The 17,204-nt window shown below is 43.4% G+C and overlaps 1 protein-coding gene across 1 annotated transcript in view; it reads left to right on the forward strand.

Moving 5' to 3' along the window:
- Window positions 1-17,204, forward strand: part of LOC139227543 (A disintegrin and metalloproteinase with thrombospondin motifs 19-like) — a 768,564-nt gene that overhangs the window by 707,884 nt on the left and 43,476 nt on the right. Inside the window, exon 21 of the mRNA XM_070858408.1 lies at window positions 6,525-6,677. Within this exon, the coding sequence (XP_070714509.1) occupies window positions 6,525-6,677 (153 nt within the window). The remainder of the gene's footprint in view (window positions 1-6,524; window positions 6,678-17,204) is intronic.

Consider the following 17,204-nt stretch of genomic DNA (forward strand, 5'->3'; position numbering starts at 1 on the left):
AAGGACTGGCCTTCTCATTGGGCTCAAAATTGCCCGTTTTTATTTGAAGCAACTTGATTTTTCTGGAGTATCTTAAAAATCCCCATTTTGCACATTCAATTTGCGCCAGTGTAAGTGAGTTAGTTCGGATTTTATTTTAGTTTAGTTTAGTTTTTTTCAAAAGGGGGCGTTACCAGCCACCTACACCCGTTTTGACTATTTAGCCCACTTTGGACAGCTAATAGTCACTCCAAACTAACTTAAGCCAGATGTATGTGGCCACTTGTGGCTGCACAGAAAACCCTTGCGGAGAATTAAGAAATCAGCGCAGGTAGGTACATTGGAGGCCAGCAGAACTTAATAACTTGACTAAAGAATGTAAATTGAATCAAACAGCTATACAGGACATCATATGACAAATTTCGCAAAGTTAATTTACTATACAACAGAACCATTCATGGAAGCTTAAACTACAAAAATAAAAGAAGTAAAGAGACAAAATATATTGACATAATTTTTTCAAAATATGCAAAAAAAATAGAAGTACCTCCTGCTCGTAATTATTATATTCTTATATTCTCCCAGCCGCCTAAGCTCACCCACCATCAGCCCGCCCCTTACAAACAACTCTACCTCCCGGGGTCAGGGATCAGACCCTCCAGGGTCAGAACAGCACCTGGGGTCAGAGATCAGACACGTTTGGGGATCAGATCTTCCCTAGAGGTCGGGGATCGGAATTCCCCCCCCCTCCCCCCGGGGATAAAAACTCCCCCTGCCGCCCCAGCTTGGGGCCCGCACCAACCTGTTTGTTGTGGCCTTCTAGCCCGGGAAGGCAGCGGATCGGCCTGTGCGGGAGGCCACTCAGCCTCGGATAGGGGCAGGACGCATCGGGTCCCACGCTGCAGCTTGCACACAGAGGCTGGGGGCAGGAGCTACTGCGCATGCGCGCACACTCCAACGCGCATGTGGAGAGCTGCCGGTACTTTCTGGCGCAGGGCCCTAGCTCCGCCCCCAATCGACTGGCTACGCCGCACCAAGCCCCGGGAGAGGCAACATAGTGGTCAGAATCGGGGGACATTTTTTCGGCACCTTTTTCAGCCCACAAAGTCAGCGCATCTCTGGTGGGCCAATTTTGAGCCCAAAAATTGGGATGGGGCCATTCCAGTTTGGTTCGTAGCAATGTTTCTTCTTCCCATAGTTTAGTACCATTACAACATCTTCCACTTGATACTCAAATGGTCAGACCTTCTTATTAAAGTTTTTCTTTGCCTGGCTTTTTGATTTGCCTGTTTGCGTAGCTACAAATATGTTAATTTGTTCTATTTTCTCTACCACCATTTCAAGCCATTTTTGGTTGGCTTGTACTAAGGCTTAGTATCCTGCACTAAGGGTGTGGTTGAAGGGGTTAACAGATGGGCTGGCATTCATTCGCATTAGTCGCGTAGTCACAGCCTGGTAGGGCGAGATACCCGTTGTGCTATACGGGGTGGACCTAATAGCCATTAGACACATTGGCAACATACTGGACCATTTGGTGGGGTGATCTGTGTAAAACAATTGTTTAACATAGTTTTCAGAGTACAGTTTCCTCTTTCCACCACTCCAGATGATTGTGGGTGATGGGGGATGTGAAGTTTATGCGAGATACCCGTTATCCGTTGTAGAAATTTGGGCGGTAAAGTGCGGCGAGAGCAGGACCAGAGGAGAAGTAGCGGTAGGGATAAAAGGAGCAGCGCCTGAGGCCCGAGACCAGCGGCAAGATCACCTCTCGTTCTTCTTATCCACCCTCCTTATCCCATTAGTGATCATAATTCAGTTAGATTTAGGGTAGTTATGGAAAAGGACAAAGATAGACCAGGAATAAAATTTCTCAATTGGAGAAAAGACAATTTTGATAAACTGAAAAGTGATTTAACCATAGCAGACTGGAAACAGCTACTTGAAGGTAAATCAGTGTCAGAGCAGTGGGAGGCATTCAAGGAGGAGATCCGGAGAGGTCAGAGCAGTATGTTCCTTTAAGGAAAAGGGGTGGGACTAACAAATCTAGAGCCCCGTGGATGTCAAGGGATATACAGGTTAGGATAAAGAAAAAAAGGAAGTTTGCTGATGATACTAAAATCGGCTGTGTGATTGCAGGAAGATATCAATGAACTGGTCAGGTGGGCAGAACTGTGGCAAATGGAATTCAATCCAGATAAATGTAAGGTAATGCATTTGGGGAGGGCTAACAAGACAAGGGAATACACATTAAATGGTAGGACACTGAGAAGTGTAGAGGAACAAAGGGAGTTTGGAGTGCATGTCCACAGATCATTGAAAGTAACAGTCCAGGTAGACAAGGTGGTTAAGAAGGCATACGGAATACTTGCCTTTATCAACGGAGGCATAGAATACAAGAGCAGGGAGGTTTTGCGTGAACTGTATAAAACGCTAGTTAGGCCACAGCTAGAGTATTACATGCAGTTCTGATCACCGCATTACAGGAAAGATGTGACTGCACTAGAGAGGGCACAGAGGAAATTTACGAGGATGTTGCCGGGACTGGAGAATTTTAGCTGTGAGGAAAGATTGAATAGGCTGGGGTTGTTTTCTTTGGAATAGAGGAGACCTAATTGAAGTGTATAAAATTATGAGGGGCCTAGATAGAGTGAATAGGAAGGACCTATTTCCCTTGGCAGAGGGGTCAACAACCAGGGGGAATAGATTTAAAGTAATTGGTAGGAGGTTTAGACGGTATTTGAGGGGATCTGGAGCTCACTGCCTGAAAGGGGTGGTAGAGGCAGAAACCATCACCACATTTAAAAAGTACTTGGATATGCACTTGAAGTGCCGTAACCTACAAGGCTCGGACCAAGAGCTGGAAAGTGGGATTAGGCTGGATAGCTCTTATTTGGCCGGCACGGACACAATGGGCTCAATGTCCTCCTTCCATGCTGCAAATTTCTGTGATTCTATGATCATCCAAGAGAAGCCCCAACTCGAACCAGTGTAAGATGTGTTTAGATGTTCAGCCCCAAACAATCCAGGGCATAGTTCCCTTACTATAAAATTACTGTGAACCTGGAATCCTCCTCATTTTGATTTCCAGGTGCTGCGCTAGCTCAAACACCACACATAACAGATTTAAACTCCAAGGCGTTTGGTTGACCCTGTTGTTTTACAAGGACAGTCTGGTCTAACAATTACAAAGAACTTGCATTTAAATAGCACCTTTTACAACCTCAGGACGCCCCACAGCACTTTACAACTAATTAAGTACTTTAGAAATGTAGTCACTGTTGTAATGTGGGACATAGTAGTAAGCAAGATGGGATTTATTCCTGCCTCTTGTGCAAGGTCATTAACTGGTATCGGTGTCATAATAACCTCATGAAAGTTATGACAGAGTCCATTAAATCCCTGGCCTGGGTCTTTTAAGCCCAGGGATGAAGTGTTCTGTTGCACATTTCTGTACATTGCATGCTTTATATCTGAAAACTGGTGAAGTTTCTGCCTTCCAACATTCTTTTGTATAACAACAATCGTCAACAGAGATCATTTGGTATTAGTAAGTGTTCAAATAAAAATAGTACATCCAAGTTAATTGTTGATCCAGCTGTTCCTAAATGGCATTTCAAAGGTTTAATGGTATGTTAGGTACAATCTGAAGTGCAGGAAGCCTGTAATTAGGTACTACATGTTCTGACCTTTTTTAAACTTTGAGTTACACATATACATAAAATTATTCTGCTAATTCAATGGTAAAATCATTTCTTGAGGCTGATGATGAATAAAGCCTGTTACAAATCTGATTTGCCTTCAACACGTCTATATATAAAGCACCTCATGTGAAATTTTCTCAGCGAGTATGCAAGGTCTTTTCATATTTGCAATATTTTTTCTGCAAAAAATAGATTTGGCTCAAATTAAGCATACTTTCAAGTTTTGGAATATTTTGACTATTTTTCCACAGATAGAAATTGGAAAAGACTTGCAATGTTGGGTTTTTAAAGCAAAGTGTTTTTTTCAAAGCACAAAGACAAAAGGTGGTTAAAATACTCATCAGCATTGAAGTTTTTCCCCTAAAGAATGAAAGCAGTAGCCATTTCTTTATTCTGTCTCGTGAATTGATAAATACATCAAACCCATTTGTGTTGGGAAATCCCTCATCCTGGGCACTTGGCAGGGATTGTGAGGCAGAAGCCTTCCCCAGAGATTGTGAGCATAGGGAAGCTAACTGCTGTGAGGGCAAGCTTTGGTCAGGCTAAGGGTAAGCTTTGGTCAGATTAAGAAGGGTTAAAAGACCTGCTGAGTATTTCCAGCATTTCCTGTTTTTATTTCAAAGGCAGCTGGGTTATTGGAATTGAAATTGGTATGTGTTTTGCCTGTTTTTTGGTATAAATGGGCACAGAGTTTACCAATTTCTGGGCGTGAGGTCTTGCACCCAATCTGTGCTGGTGGCAAGATTACCACCATATCCCGCGTGGCTGCCTGAAATCAGCGTTGGCCAAAATTAAATATGCAAATAAAGGTCTTGTGACTGTTTGAAGGCCCTTCTGCAGAATTTGTGAAGAACTAGGCAGAACATGCACCGACTAGTTGTTCCTGTTCTACAGTGACCTAACCAGCCTTAAAGGCCACCGAAGAAATGATTGGGTAAGTTTTTTTTTAACTTTTGACTGCTCCCGACACCACCACTACTGCGGGCCGCTGCCAGCCCATACTTGGCCCTCCCATGCTTTCCTCTACCCCCACCCCAGGACTTGCCTGAGGGCCTCTGCCAGCGAGCCAGCCCAAATACAATCTCCAACTCCAACTCGAACTTTGGAATTGCTGGGGCCAATTTCGGGCGAGCCTTGGGCATCTGGATTATGGCGCACACTTGCAGCATGTCACCTATTTTGGACCCGAAAGCGGGCCGCATCCAATTTCTATCTGATTCAGTTATGCAAGACGACTTACTGATATGGGGAAGCATATTGCAGTGCATAAAGATAGGTTGTACTCATTAGACCAAGTTTAATTTGATATTGCTCAGTACGTTCACTTGCTGTGAAATAAAACAGCGTAAGGATTTACGTTCAGATACTTAATGATAAGTACATTTTCCTCAGTATTTGTTTTTACTGTCGAGGTCTAAAATTGATATATTTGTAAAACACAATTGAAACCTGATGATGGAAGAAATATTTAATTGTGTTCCACTGATTGGGCAGCTATACACACTGCTATCATAAGGCCACTAGTTACCTATCCTCCTCATTGGACCATCAAAGGTAGTGTAGAAGCAGGATTACCACGAAACTGCATGTCCCATTTCCTCTTCCTCCTTCTAACTAGTCCCTCAGCCTGCTGAACTGCTCTGAATTGGACTGGAGTCTGCCCTGAGGACAATGCTCCCCATTAGGATATCAGCTGTCAACAACGAAAACCCACAGGCAGCAATTACTCACCACCAGCCACCATGGATGGAAAAATTATGGAATGGTACACAAAATGATCAAAATGCTATTGAGCTAGCAGTGAATGCTCGCTACCATTATGTTAAAAGGACAGGGCCGCCCCAAATCCAAAATAATCTGAATTAGGCAAAATTAATTTGTTTGTGAAGAAACCAAATAAAAATCACCAAAATCAACCCTTTGAATGACTCATCTGTATTCAGCAAACTTTGTCTGTACTTCCATTGGTATTCAGTATATGTTTCTGATTGTCTGTTCTATCTAATGTGTATTGTTTTTTCAAATTCTCCCCAATATGTTTTCTGCAAAGTTGAACATTATGTACATGCTAAAAGTACAAATCCACCTTTTATAGATTTGCAAATAATTTGTGTGAAAAGTAAAGCTTTAAAGCTTCTTCATAAGTAGATGCAATATGTGTGGATTTCTATTAGCTATTTACTTCCTTCCTTTGTTTGGATGACTATTCAAACAGGAGTTAGTCTGATTGACAAACTTTAATGTAGAAACTTCCTAACAAACTGACCCTTCTCCCAATAGACCGTAATCGTATAAGAAATAAAATGTTGGTACTGTATTGTCAATGGGCCACAATCCCAACATTAGTTAGCATCTTCAGGAGAGGAACAGGAAAAAAAAACAGTGCTTGGCATTGTACAATTCTATGTTGACCAAAGCACAGAAATCTGCAGTTTCTGAGGATGCAATAAATTGGCATGTCAAATTTTATGGGGAAAGATAAATTGAGACAAGATACCTATTGCTAGAATCAACTGAGGTTTCGTTTAGAGTAGTTAAGCCATATGATTTACTGTCAAGCCATATGATTTACTGTCAACTCAGTTTAAGAATGCAGACAATGTAATTCACCTGTGGATATAAATGAACACAGATTTCAACAGAAACAGCTGTCACAAGATCCTGACATTTGCTTGATAATTTATCACTTTCTTCTGATCGCTGTGTCGTGTATTTTCAGAGTTTTAGTTTCCTTTAGAGATTTTTAGGAACAGATGAGTTGAGCGCTGTGTCGACATCTGCAGCAGTGTTGGATAGGGTGTGATGTTATTGTAAATTATATCCTTATGTTGGTGTGCATTACAGTGTTCAGTGAAATGTGGCAAGGGGGCTCGGCATCGAACTATAAAGTGCACCAATCCACGCAAGAAATGCGATTTATCAACACGCCCAAAGGAGGCAGAAGACTGTGAGGATTATTCAAAATGCTACATCTGGAGAACAGGAGACTGGTCTAAGGTGGTACACATTTAGTAAATCTGCCTTTTTTGTTTAGTTTTCCTGTCGGATTGTTAACTTTATTCCATGCTTTTTAACTACAGCTGCATGAAATGGCACAAAGTATGAGTGTAGTAACACAATAATTTGTCTGGTATAGATCAGTAGGTCAGAGACTGCTGTTGGTTATGCTTCTACTTTGAGATAAAACAGAACTAATGCAGAATTTGTAGAGAATGTATGGTCTTTTGAAGAGGTAAAGTAACTGACCACTAAATTAACACTGGTCAATTTGTCTCCAGCTGATTAGCCTCTCTCTGCAGAATACATACAGAATTGATAGGCATAAGCTGGTAATGTTAAATATTTTACATAAAACCATAAATGAGGGACCGCCAATGGTTCCTCGTGTTAATAAAATCAGTAACCACAGACTAGGAAGGTCCAAGGTTTGATCCGCAGTCTGTACTGCATTCGCTAATCTCAACTGGGAAAGCACTAGGGGAGATATATTTACCCTTGTCTTGGGTTAGAGAGGGATGATTATCCAGGACCCCTTGCTTGTAGTGCATCATTTAGACATTGGGTGAGAACAAGATCGGGATCAGTTATGATGCCTCCACAGTTGAATAACCTAAACTACCAACACTCACGATCGAGGCTCACACATGAAGAATAGTCAATTGTGCAAGTCACTGAGGGCAGTCGAATTTCATGGAATCATACTCTGCAACATGTCAGTGCCTTCAGGAAGGAAGGGGATAAAATCAATGGGGAAAAAAATGAGAATGCTTGAAATCAAAAATGCCCAGGTCAGTCAACATTTGAAATAGAAAAGAGATTAGCCTTTCAAGTGGGCACTTCATCAGAAGTATTCTGATGGAGAGTTGCACTTTAGATGTTAATCTACTTTTTTCCTTCAGACGTTAATTGCCCTGCTGTGTATTTCCTGTTTTTATTTCAATTACAGTATTATTTCCTTGAGTTTCTTGTGCCTCCACTACAAATTTCTCCAACTTTTTTTTAACTTCTACTCAAACCTTGTGCCAATCCCCAGCCTTCAGGGCAGGAAGGTGGTATACTCCCAGACCCTCCCTCCGCCACTCTTAAATAAGGTAAGTGTAGTGGGAGTTCTTTCAGTATAAACATCCCAGCGAGTCAGTGCCAAAAATGGAAACCATTCCTACGTGGTAGGAAGTTTTATTTTTAAACTTTGCTTTTTCTTCCCAGACTGACCCACACATCAGGTCTCTCAACACAGCTGGGAGCCACTCAGCTAGCATCAGTAACGAGACCTATTGACAAGTGGCTCCATTAGAACTCTCACAGATTAGCATCTGGGCCTGTCCTGGATGCCAACTGGGAGATGTCCAAGCTGGTAAAATTCAATACGTCCAAGTAGCAAATGTTTGTGCTACTTTTTAGGATTACCAAGCTTGGAGAGTATTTTATATTTGAAGTGCTCTGTCCAAGAATGGCACCACTCCCTCCAATTGTCCCCTCCTTGGGAGGAATTTTAACCACGCCCCTCCCCCCCCACCATCCCCAGTTAGGTGTGAGGAGATAAACATAGAAACATAGAAAATAGGTGCAGGAGTAGGCCATTCGGCCCTTCGAGCCTGAACCGCCATTCAATAAGATCATGGCTGATCATTCCTTCAGTACCCCTTTCCTGCTTTTTCTCCACACCCCTTAGCCGTAAGGGCCATATCTAACTCCCTCTTAAATATATCCAATGAACTGTCATCAACAACTCTCTGAGGTAGGGAATTCCACAGGTTAACAACTCTCTGAGTGAAGAAGTTTCTCCTCATCTCAGTCCTAAATGGCCTACCCCTTATCCTAAGGCTACGTCCCCAGGTTCTGGACTTCCCCAACATCGGGAACATTCTTCCTGCATCTAACCTGTCCAGTCCTGTCAGAATCTTATACGTTTCTATGAGATCCCCTCTCATCCTTCTAAACTCTAGTGAATAAAGGCCCAGTTGATCCAGTCTCTCCTCATATGACAGTCCAGCCATCCCTGGGATTAGTCTGGTGAACCTTCGCTGCAATCCCTCAATAGCAAGAAGGTCATTCCTCAGATTAGGAGACCAAAACTGAACACACTATTCCAGATAAGTCCTCACCAAGGCCCTGTACAACTGCAGTAAGACCTCCCTGCTCCAGTACTCAAATCCCCTAGCTATGAAGGTCAACATACCATTTGCCTTCTTTACCGCCTGCAGTACCTGCATTCCCACTTTCAGTGACTGATGAACCATGACACCCAGGTCTCGTTGCACCTCACCTTTTCCTAATCTGCCATCATTCAGATAATATTCTGCCTTCGTGTTTTTGCCCCCAAAATGGATAACCTCACATTTATCCACATTATACTGCATCTGCCATGCATTTGCCCACTCACCTAACCTATCCAAGTCACCCTGCAGCTTCTTTGCATCCTCCTCACAGCTCACACCGCCACCCAGTTTAGTGTCATCCGCAAACTTGGAGATATTACACTCAATTCCTTCATCTAAATCGTTAATGTATATTGTAAAGAGCTGGGGTCCCAGCACTGAGCACTGCGGCACTCCACTAGTCACTGCCTGCCTTTCTGAAAAGGACCCGTTTATCCCGACTCTCTGCTTCCTGTCTGCCAACCAGTTCTCTATCCACGTCAGTACATTACCCCCAATACCATGCGCTTTGATTTTGCACACCAATCTCTTGTGCGGGACGTTGTCAAAATCCTTTTGAAAGTCCAAATACACCACATCCACTGGTTCTCCCTTGTCCAATCTGCTAGTTACATCCTCAAAAAATTGGCAACAAACGAAAACCTGATGTGAATGTGCCTACTTCCTGTTAAGCCGCAGTGAGTTTGAGTGCAAAGGACGGAGAGAGAAAACAGGAAACAACAGGCCAGTTAGTCTGACATCAGTTGTCGGGAAAATGCTGGAATCCATTGTTCAGAACATAAGAACATAAGAAATAGAAGCAGAAGTAGGCCATACGGCCCCTCGAGCCTGCTCCGCCATTTAATATAATCATGGCTGATCCGATCATGGACTCAGGTCCACTTCCCTGCCCGCTCCCCATAACCCCTTATTCCCTTATCGTTTTCTATTTGTCTTAAATTTATTCAATGTTCCAGCTTCCACAGCTCTCTGAGACAGCAAATTCCACAGATTTACAACCTTCTGAGAGAAGAAATTTCTCCTCATCTCAGTTTTAAATGGGCGGCCTCTTATTCTAAGATCATGCCCTCTAGCTCTAGTTTCATGCTGACATGGATTGAGAACTGGTTGTCAGACAGGAAGCAAAGAGTAGGAGTAAATGGGTACTTTTCAGAATGGCAGGCAGTGACTAGTGGGGTACCGCAAGGTTCTGTGCTGGGGCCCCAGCTGTTTACACTGTACATTAATGATTTAGACGAGGGGATTAAATGTAGTATCTCCAAATTTGCAGATGACACTAAGTTTGGTGGCAGTGTGAGCTGCGAGGAGGATGCTATGAGGCTGCAGAGTGACTTGGATAGGTTAGGTGAGTGGGCAAATGCATGGCAGATGAAGTATAATGTGGATAAATGTGAGGTTATCCACTTTGGTGGTAAAAACAGAGAGACAGACTATTATCTGAATGGTGACAGATTATGAAAAGGGGAGGTACAACGAGACCTGGGTGTCATGGTACATCAGTCATTGAAGGTTGGCATGCAGGTACAGCAGGCGGTTAAGAAAGCAAACGGCATGTTGGCCTTCATAGCGAGGGGATTTGAGTACAGGGGCAGGGAGGTGTTGCTACAGTTGTACAGGGCCTTGGTGAAGCCACACCTGGAGTATTGTGTACAGTTTTGGTCTCCTAACTTGAGGAAGGACATTCTTGCTATTGAGGGAGTGCAGTGAAGGTTCACCAGACTGATTCCCGGGATGGCGGGACTGACCTATCAAGAAAGACTGGATCAACTGGGCTTGTATTCACTGGAGTTCAGAAGAATGAGAGGGGACCTCATAGAAACGTTTAAAATTCTGATGGGTTTAGACAGGTTAGATGCAGGAAGAATGTTCCCAATGTTGGGCAAGTCCAGAACCAGGGGCCACAGTCTAAGAGACTAGAACTAGGGGGCACAATCTTAGAATAAGGGGCTGCCCATTTAAAACTGAGATGAGGAGAAATTTATTTTCTCAGAGGGTTGTGGATCTGTGTAATTCGCTGCCTTAAGGAGCTGTAGAAGCTGGGACATTAAATAAATTTAAGACAGAGATAGACAGTTTCTTAACCAATAAGGGAATAAGGGGTTATGGGGAGCGGGCAGGGAAGTGGATCTGAGTCCATGATCGGATCAGACAAGATCGTATTAAATGGCGGAGCAGGCTCGAAGAGACGTATGGCCTACTCCTGCTCCTACTTCTTATGTTCTTATGAAAGTTGAACAGTTAAATAGCCCTTGTCCAATTTACATAAGAACATAAGAATTAGGAACAGGAGTAGGCCATCTAGCCCCTCGAGCCTGCTCCGACATTCAACAAGATCATGGCTGATCTGGCCGTTGACTCAGCTCCACTTACCCGCCCGCTCCCCGTAACCCTTAATTTCCTTATTGGTTAAAAATCTATCTATCTGTGATTTGAATACATTCAATGAGCTAGCCTCAACTGCTTCCTTGGGCAGAGAATTCCACAGATTCACAACCCTCTGGGAGAAGAAATTCCTTCTCAACTCGGTTTTAAATTGGCTCCCCCGTATTTTGAGGCTGTGCCCCCTAGTTCTAGTCTCCCCGACCAGTGGAAACAACCTCCCTGCCTCTATCTTGTCTATCCCTTTCATTATTTTAAATGTTTCGATAAGATCACCCCTCATCCTTCTGAACTCCAAGGAGTAAAGACCCAGTCTACTCAATCTATCATCATAAGGTAACCCCCTCATCTCCAGAATCAGCCTAGTGAATCGTCTCTGTACCCCCTCCAAAGCTAGTATATCCTTCCTTAAGAAAGGTGACGAAAAATTTAAAGAAATTTTGCATTTTAACAACTTGCCAATATAACATCCTCAAAAAATTCCAGAAGATTTGTCAAGCATGATTTTCCTTTCACAAATCCATGCTGACTTGGACCTATCATGTCACCTCATTCCAAATGCGCTGCTATGACATCCTTAATAATTGATTCCATCATTTTACCCACTACCGATGTCAGGCTGACCGGTCTATAATTCCCTGCTTTCTCTCTTCCTCCTTTTTTAAAAAGTGGGGTTACATTGGCTACCCTCCACTCCATAGGAACTGATCCAGAGTCTATGGAATGTTGGAAAATGACTGTCAATGCATCCGCTATTTCCAAGGCCATCTCCTTAAGTACTCTGGGATGCAGACCATCAGGCCCTGGGGATTTATCGGCCTTCAATCCCATCAATTTCCCCAACACAATTTCCTGACTAATAAGGATTTCCCTCAGTTCCTCCTTCTTACTAGTCCCTCTGATACGTTTTATATCCGGAAGGTTGTTTGTGTCCTCCTTAGTGAATACCGAACCAAAGTACTTGTTCAATTGGTCTGCCATTTCTTTGTTTCCCGTTATGACTTCCCCTGATTCTGACTGCACGGGACCTACGTTTGTCTTTACTAACCTTTTTCTCTTTACGTATCTATAGAAACTTTTGAAGTCCGTCTTAATGTTCCCTGCAAGCTTCCTCTCGTACTCTATTTTCCCTGCCCTAATCAAACCCTTTGTCCTCCTCTGCTGAGTTCTGAATTTCTCCCAGTCCCCGGGTTCACTGCTATTTCTGGCCGATTTGTATGCCACTTCCTTGGCTTTAATACTATCCCTGATTTCCCTTGATAGCCACGGTTGAGCCACCTTCCCTTTTTTAATTTTACGCCAGTCAGGCATGTACAATTGTTGTTGTTCATCCATGCGGTCTCTAAATGTCTGCCATTGCCCATCCACTGTCAACCCCTTAAGTATCATTCGCCAATCTATCCTAGCCAATTCACGTGCCTCATACTTTCAAAGTTACCCTTCTTTAAGTTCTGGACCAATGAGTAGAGGCCCAACCTATTCTACCTTTCCTCATATGTCAACTCCCTCATCTCTGGAATCAACCTTCTCTGAACTGCATCCAAAGCAAGTATATCCTTTCGTAAATACGGAAACCAAAACTGCACGCAGTATTCCAGGTGTGGCCTCACCAATACCCTGTATAACTGTAGCAAGACTTCCCTGCTTTTATACTCCATCCCCTTTGCAATAACGGCTGAGATTCCATTGGCCTTCCTGATCACTTGCTGTACCATGCAAGCCGGTCTTGCAGGCCAGAGCCATTGGAGGGAGCAGCGTGCGGTGGCCCGGCCTGGAAATCGGCGCGGTCCCGGCCTGCAAGACCATCAGCATCCCGGGGCTATTGGAGGGAGCAGTGTGCGGCAGAATATCACTGCAGGGAGCAGCGCGTGCTGCTGCAGGAGGGCGACAGCTACGAAGCCAGGTTGCTGATTGCAGTGCAAGCAGGCACAGCAGGAGGGGCGAAGGAGCGGCAAGAGCCCATAGAGGGAAGTGACCAGGCCCAGCAGAGGCATGAATCTGGGGCCCAGAAAAGGCTAAGACCCAGGGGCACATGGGCCAGCCCACACTGCGATATGTCTGTGCGCTCGGTCTGTGCAGCAGAGCTGGTCTCCAGTTAGTCTTGGATAATCCTTGCCACTGGACCAAGACTTAGCTCTGTCAAGCCCGTGTGGTGGCTGGTGTGCAACGGCCACCACACATTAAAAAAAATCCAAGCACAGGCATCTTCCACCCTTCACGATGTAGTTCGGGATCTGGAATATTAGGTCCTTCATTGAAACACCTGTGAACTCATCCCTTTTCGGTGTGGAAGCAAGTCATCCTCGCTTCAAGGGACTGCCTATGATGATGATGATGATGATGTACCTGCATACTAACCCTTTGTGTTTCATGCACAAGTACCCCCAGGTCCTTCTGAACTGCAGCACTTTGCAATCTTTCTCCATTTAAATAATAACTTGCCCTTTGATTTTTTTCTGCCGAAGTGCATGACCTCACACTTTCCAACATTATACTCTATCTGCCAAATTTTTGCTCACTCACTTAGCCTTTCTATGTCCTTTTGCAGATTTTTTTGTGTCCTCCTCACACATTGCTTTTCCTCCCATCTTTGTATCGTCAGCAAACTTGGCTACATTACACTCGGTCCCTTCTGCCAAGTCGTTAATATAGATTGTAAATAGTTGGGTCCCAGTACTGAACCCTTGCGTCACCCCAATAGTTACTGATTGCCAACCCGAGAATGAACCATGTATCCCGACTCTCTGTTTTCTGTTCGTTAGCCAATCCTCGATCCATGCTAATATATTACCCCCAACCCCGTGAACTTTTAACTTGTGCAGTAACCTTTTATGTGGCACCTTGTCAAATGCCTTCTGGAAGTCCAAATACATCACATCCACTGGTTCCCCTTTATCCACCCCGTTCGTTACATCCTCAAAGAATTCCAGCAAATTTGTCAAACATGACTTCCCCTTCATAAATCCATGCTGACTCTGCCTGACTGAATTATGCTTTTCCAAATGTCCTGCTACTGCTTCTTTAATAATGGACTCTAACATTTTCCCAACCACAGATGTTAGGCTAAGTGGTCTATAATTTTCTGCTTTTTGTCTGCCTCCTTTTTTAAATAGGGGCGTTACATTTGCAGTTTTTCAATCTGCTGGGACCTCCACAGAATCAAGGGAATTTTGGTAAATTACAACCAGTGCATCCACTATTCCTGCCGCTACTTCTCTTAAGACCCTAGGATGCAAGCCATCAGGTCCAGGAGATTTATCTGCCTTTAGTCCCATTATCTTACTGAGTACCACCTCACCTACCTCTTATAATACCCTGAGGTTTTAGACAACTTCACTTATCAAAGTTCAAGATGTCTGCTGGTGAAATTATTATTTTAGCATTCTTACCTTGTAAGTGACCTCCAGTAAGTAAGGTGCAGGAAGTTTCTCGCCATTAGAAAGCACTCGCATATATATTTTATATTGTTCCAAATTCTCCAGCAGCCTCAGAAGAATTTTTTTTTCAAGTGTGCTTTGGCAGGTAAATCAAATGGCTGAGTTGTCTTCAGGAATAGCTTAACCACATGTTTGGACAATTACAGCCCTCATACTTGAAAGCTGTTTAACTATAAATGTTAGCTGGCATTGAAGTTTTCAGCATTTTAGATGCATATATATCTCTAGGGTGCAACAAATATAGATTTGCTCACACATTACGTAAGAACTACATTTGTGCCATTTGAAGTTTGTAAAGTAGGAAATGATTGTTTAGTTAGTTTTACATTTTTGTTCAACTACATAACCTCAGAAGTGTTTTTTTTCAGTTTGAATCCAATCGTTGCAAAGTTTACATGTTAAGTAAAAATGAAGCTACGTTGCTGATTGGTAATTATTGAAAAGATACTTAAATATATAATAAAGCAAATGTTTTTCAACAAAAATATAAATATAACCTTATGGCGTTCAATATCTCGGCTCATCCAGGAAGAATGGTTCTTTGGGCAAAATGCGAGGAGTATTCGGAATAAGGTGGACGAATTAACTGCAGATAGCAGTTAACGGATACGATGTGGTTGGCATCACAGAGACATGGCTCCAGAGTGACCAAGGCTGGGAACTCAACATCCAAGGGTATTCAACATTTAGGAAGGATAGACAGAAAGGAAAAGGAGGCGGGGTGGCGTTGCTGGTTAAAGAGGAAATTAATGCAATTGTAAGGAAAGACATTAGCCTGGATCATGTGGAATCGGTATGGGTGGAGCAACGGAATACCAAAGGGCAGAAAACGCTAGTGGGAGTTGCGTACAGACCTCCAAACAGTAGTAGTGATGTTGGGGAGGGCATCAAACAGGAAATTAGGGGTGCATGCAATAAAGGTGCAGCAGTTATCATGGGTGACTTTAATATGCATATAGATTGGGCTAACCAAACTGGAAACAATACGGTGGAGGAGGATTTCCTGGAATGCATAAGGGATGGTTTTCTAGACCAATACGTCAAGGAACCAACTAGGGGGGAGGCCATCTTAGACTGGATGTTGTGGAATGAGAGAGGATTAATTAGCAATCTTGTTGTGCGAGGCCCCTTGGGGAAGAGTGACCATAATATGGTGGAATTCTACATTAGGATGGAGAATGAAACAGTTAATTCAGAGACCATGGTCCAGAACTTAAAGAAGAGTAACTTTGAAGGTATGAGGCGTGAATTGGCTAGGATAGATTGGCGAATGATACTTAAGGGGTTGACAGTGGATGGGCAATGGCAGACATTTAGAGACTGCATGGATGAACTACAACAATTGTACATCCCTGTCTGGCGTAAAAATAAAAAAGGGAAGGTGGCTCAACCATGGCTATCAAGGGAAATTAGGGATAGTGTTCAATCCAAGGAAGAGGCATATAAATTGGCTAGAAAGAGCAGCAATCCTGAGGACTGGGAGAAATTTAGAACTCAGCAGAGGAGAACAAAGGTTTTGATTAGGAATAGAATATGAGAGGAAGCTTGCAGGGAACATTAAAATGGACTGCAAAAGCTTCTATAGATCTGTAAAGAGAAAAAGGTTAGTAAAGACAAACGTAGGTCCCCTGCAGTCAGAATCAGGGGAAGTCATAGCTGGGAACAAAGAAATGGCAGACCAATTGAACAAGTACTTTGGTTCGGTATTCACTAAGGAGGACACAAACAACCTTCTGGATATAAAAGGGGTCAGAGGGTCGAGTAAGAAGGAGGAACTGAGGGAAATCCTTAATATTCGGGAAATTATGTTGGGGAAATTGATGGGATTGAAAGCCGATAAATCCCCAGGGCCTGATGGTCTGCATCCCAGAGTACTTAAGGAGGTGGCCTTGGAAATAGCGGATGCATTGACAGTCATTTTCCAACATTCCATAGACTCTGGATCAGTTCCTATGGAGTGGAGGGTAGCCAATATAACTCTACTTTTTAAAAAAGGAGGAAGAGAGAAAGCAGGGAATTATCCTGACATCAGTAGTGGGTAAAATGATGGAATCAATTATTAAGGATGTCATAGCAGCGCATTTGGAACGAGCTGACATGATAGGTCCAAGTCAGCATGGATTTCTGAAAGTGAAATCATGCTTGACAAATCTTCTGGAATTTTTTGAGGATGTTTCCAGTAGAGTGGACAAGGGGGAACCAGTTGATTTGGTGTATTTGGACTTTCAGAATGCCTTCGACAAGTCCCACACAAGAGATTAATGTGCAAGGTTAAAGCACATGAGATTGGGGGTAGTGTGCTGATGTGGATTGAGAACTGGTTGTCAGACAGGAAGCAAAGAGTAGGAGTAAATGGGTACTTTTCAGAATGGCAGGCAGTGACTAGTGGGGTACCGCAAGGTTCTGTGCTGGGGCCCCAGCTGTTTACATTGTACATTAATGATTTAGACGAGGGGATTAAATGTAGTATCTCCAAATTTGCGGATGACACTAAGTTGGGTGGCAGTGTGAGCTGCGAGGAGGATGCTATGAGGCTGCAGAGTGACTTG

The sequence above is a fragment of the Pristiophorus japonicus genome, chromosome 1 (assembly GCF_044704955.1).
Source record: "Pristiophorus japonicus isolate sPriJap1 chromosome 1, sPriJap1.hap1, whole genome shotgun sequence".
Taxonomy (NCBI): Eukaryota; Metazoa; Chordata; class Chondrichthyes; family Pristiophoridae; genus Pristiophorus; species Pristiophorus japonicus.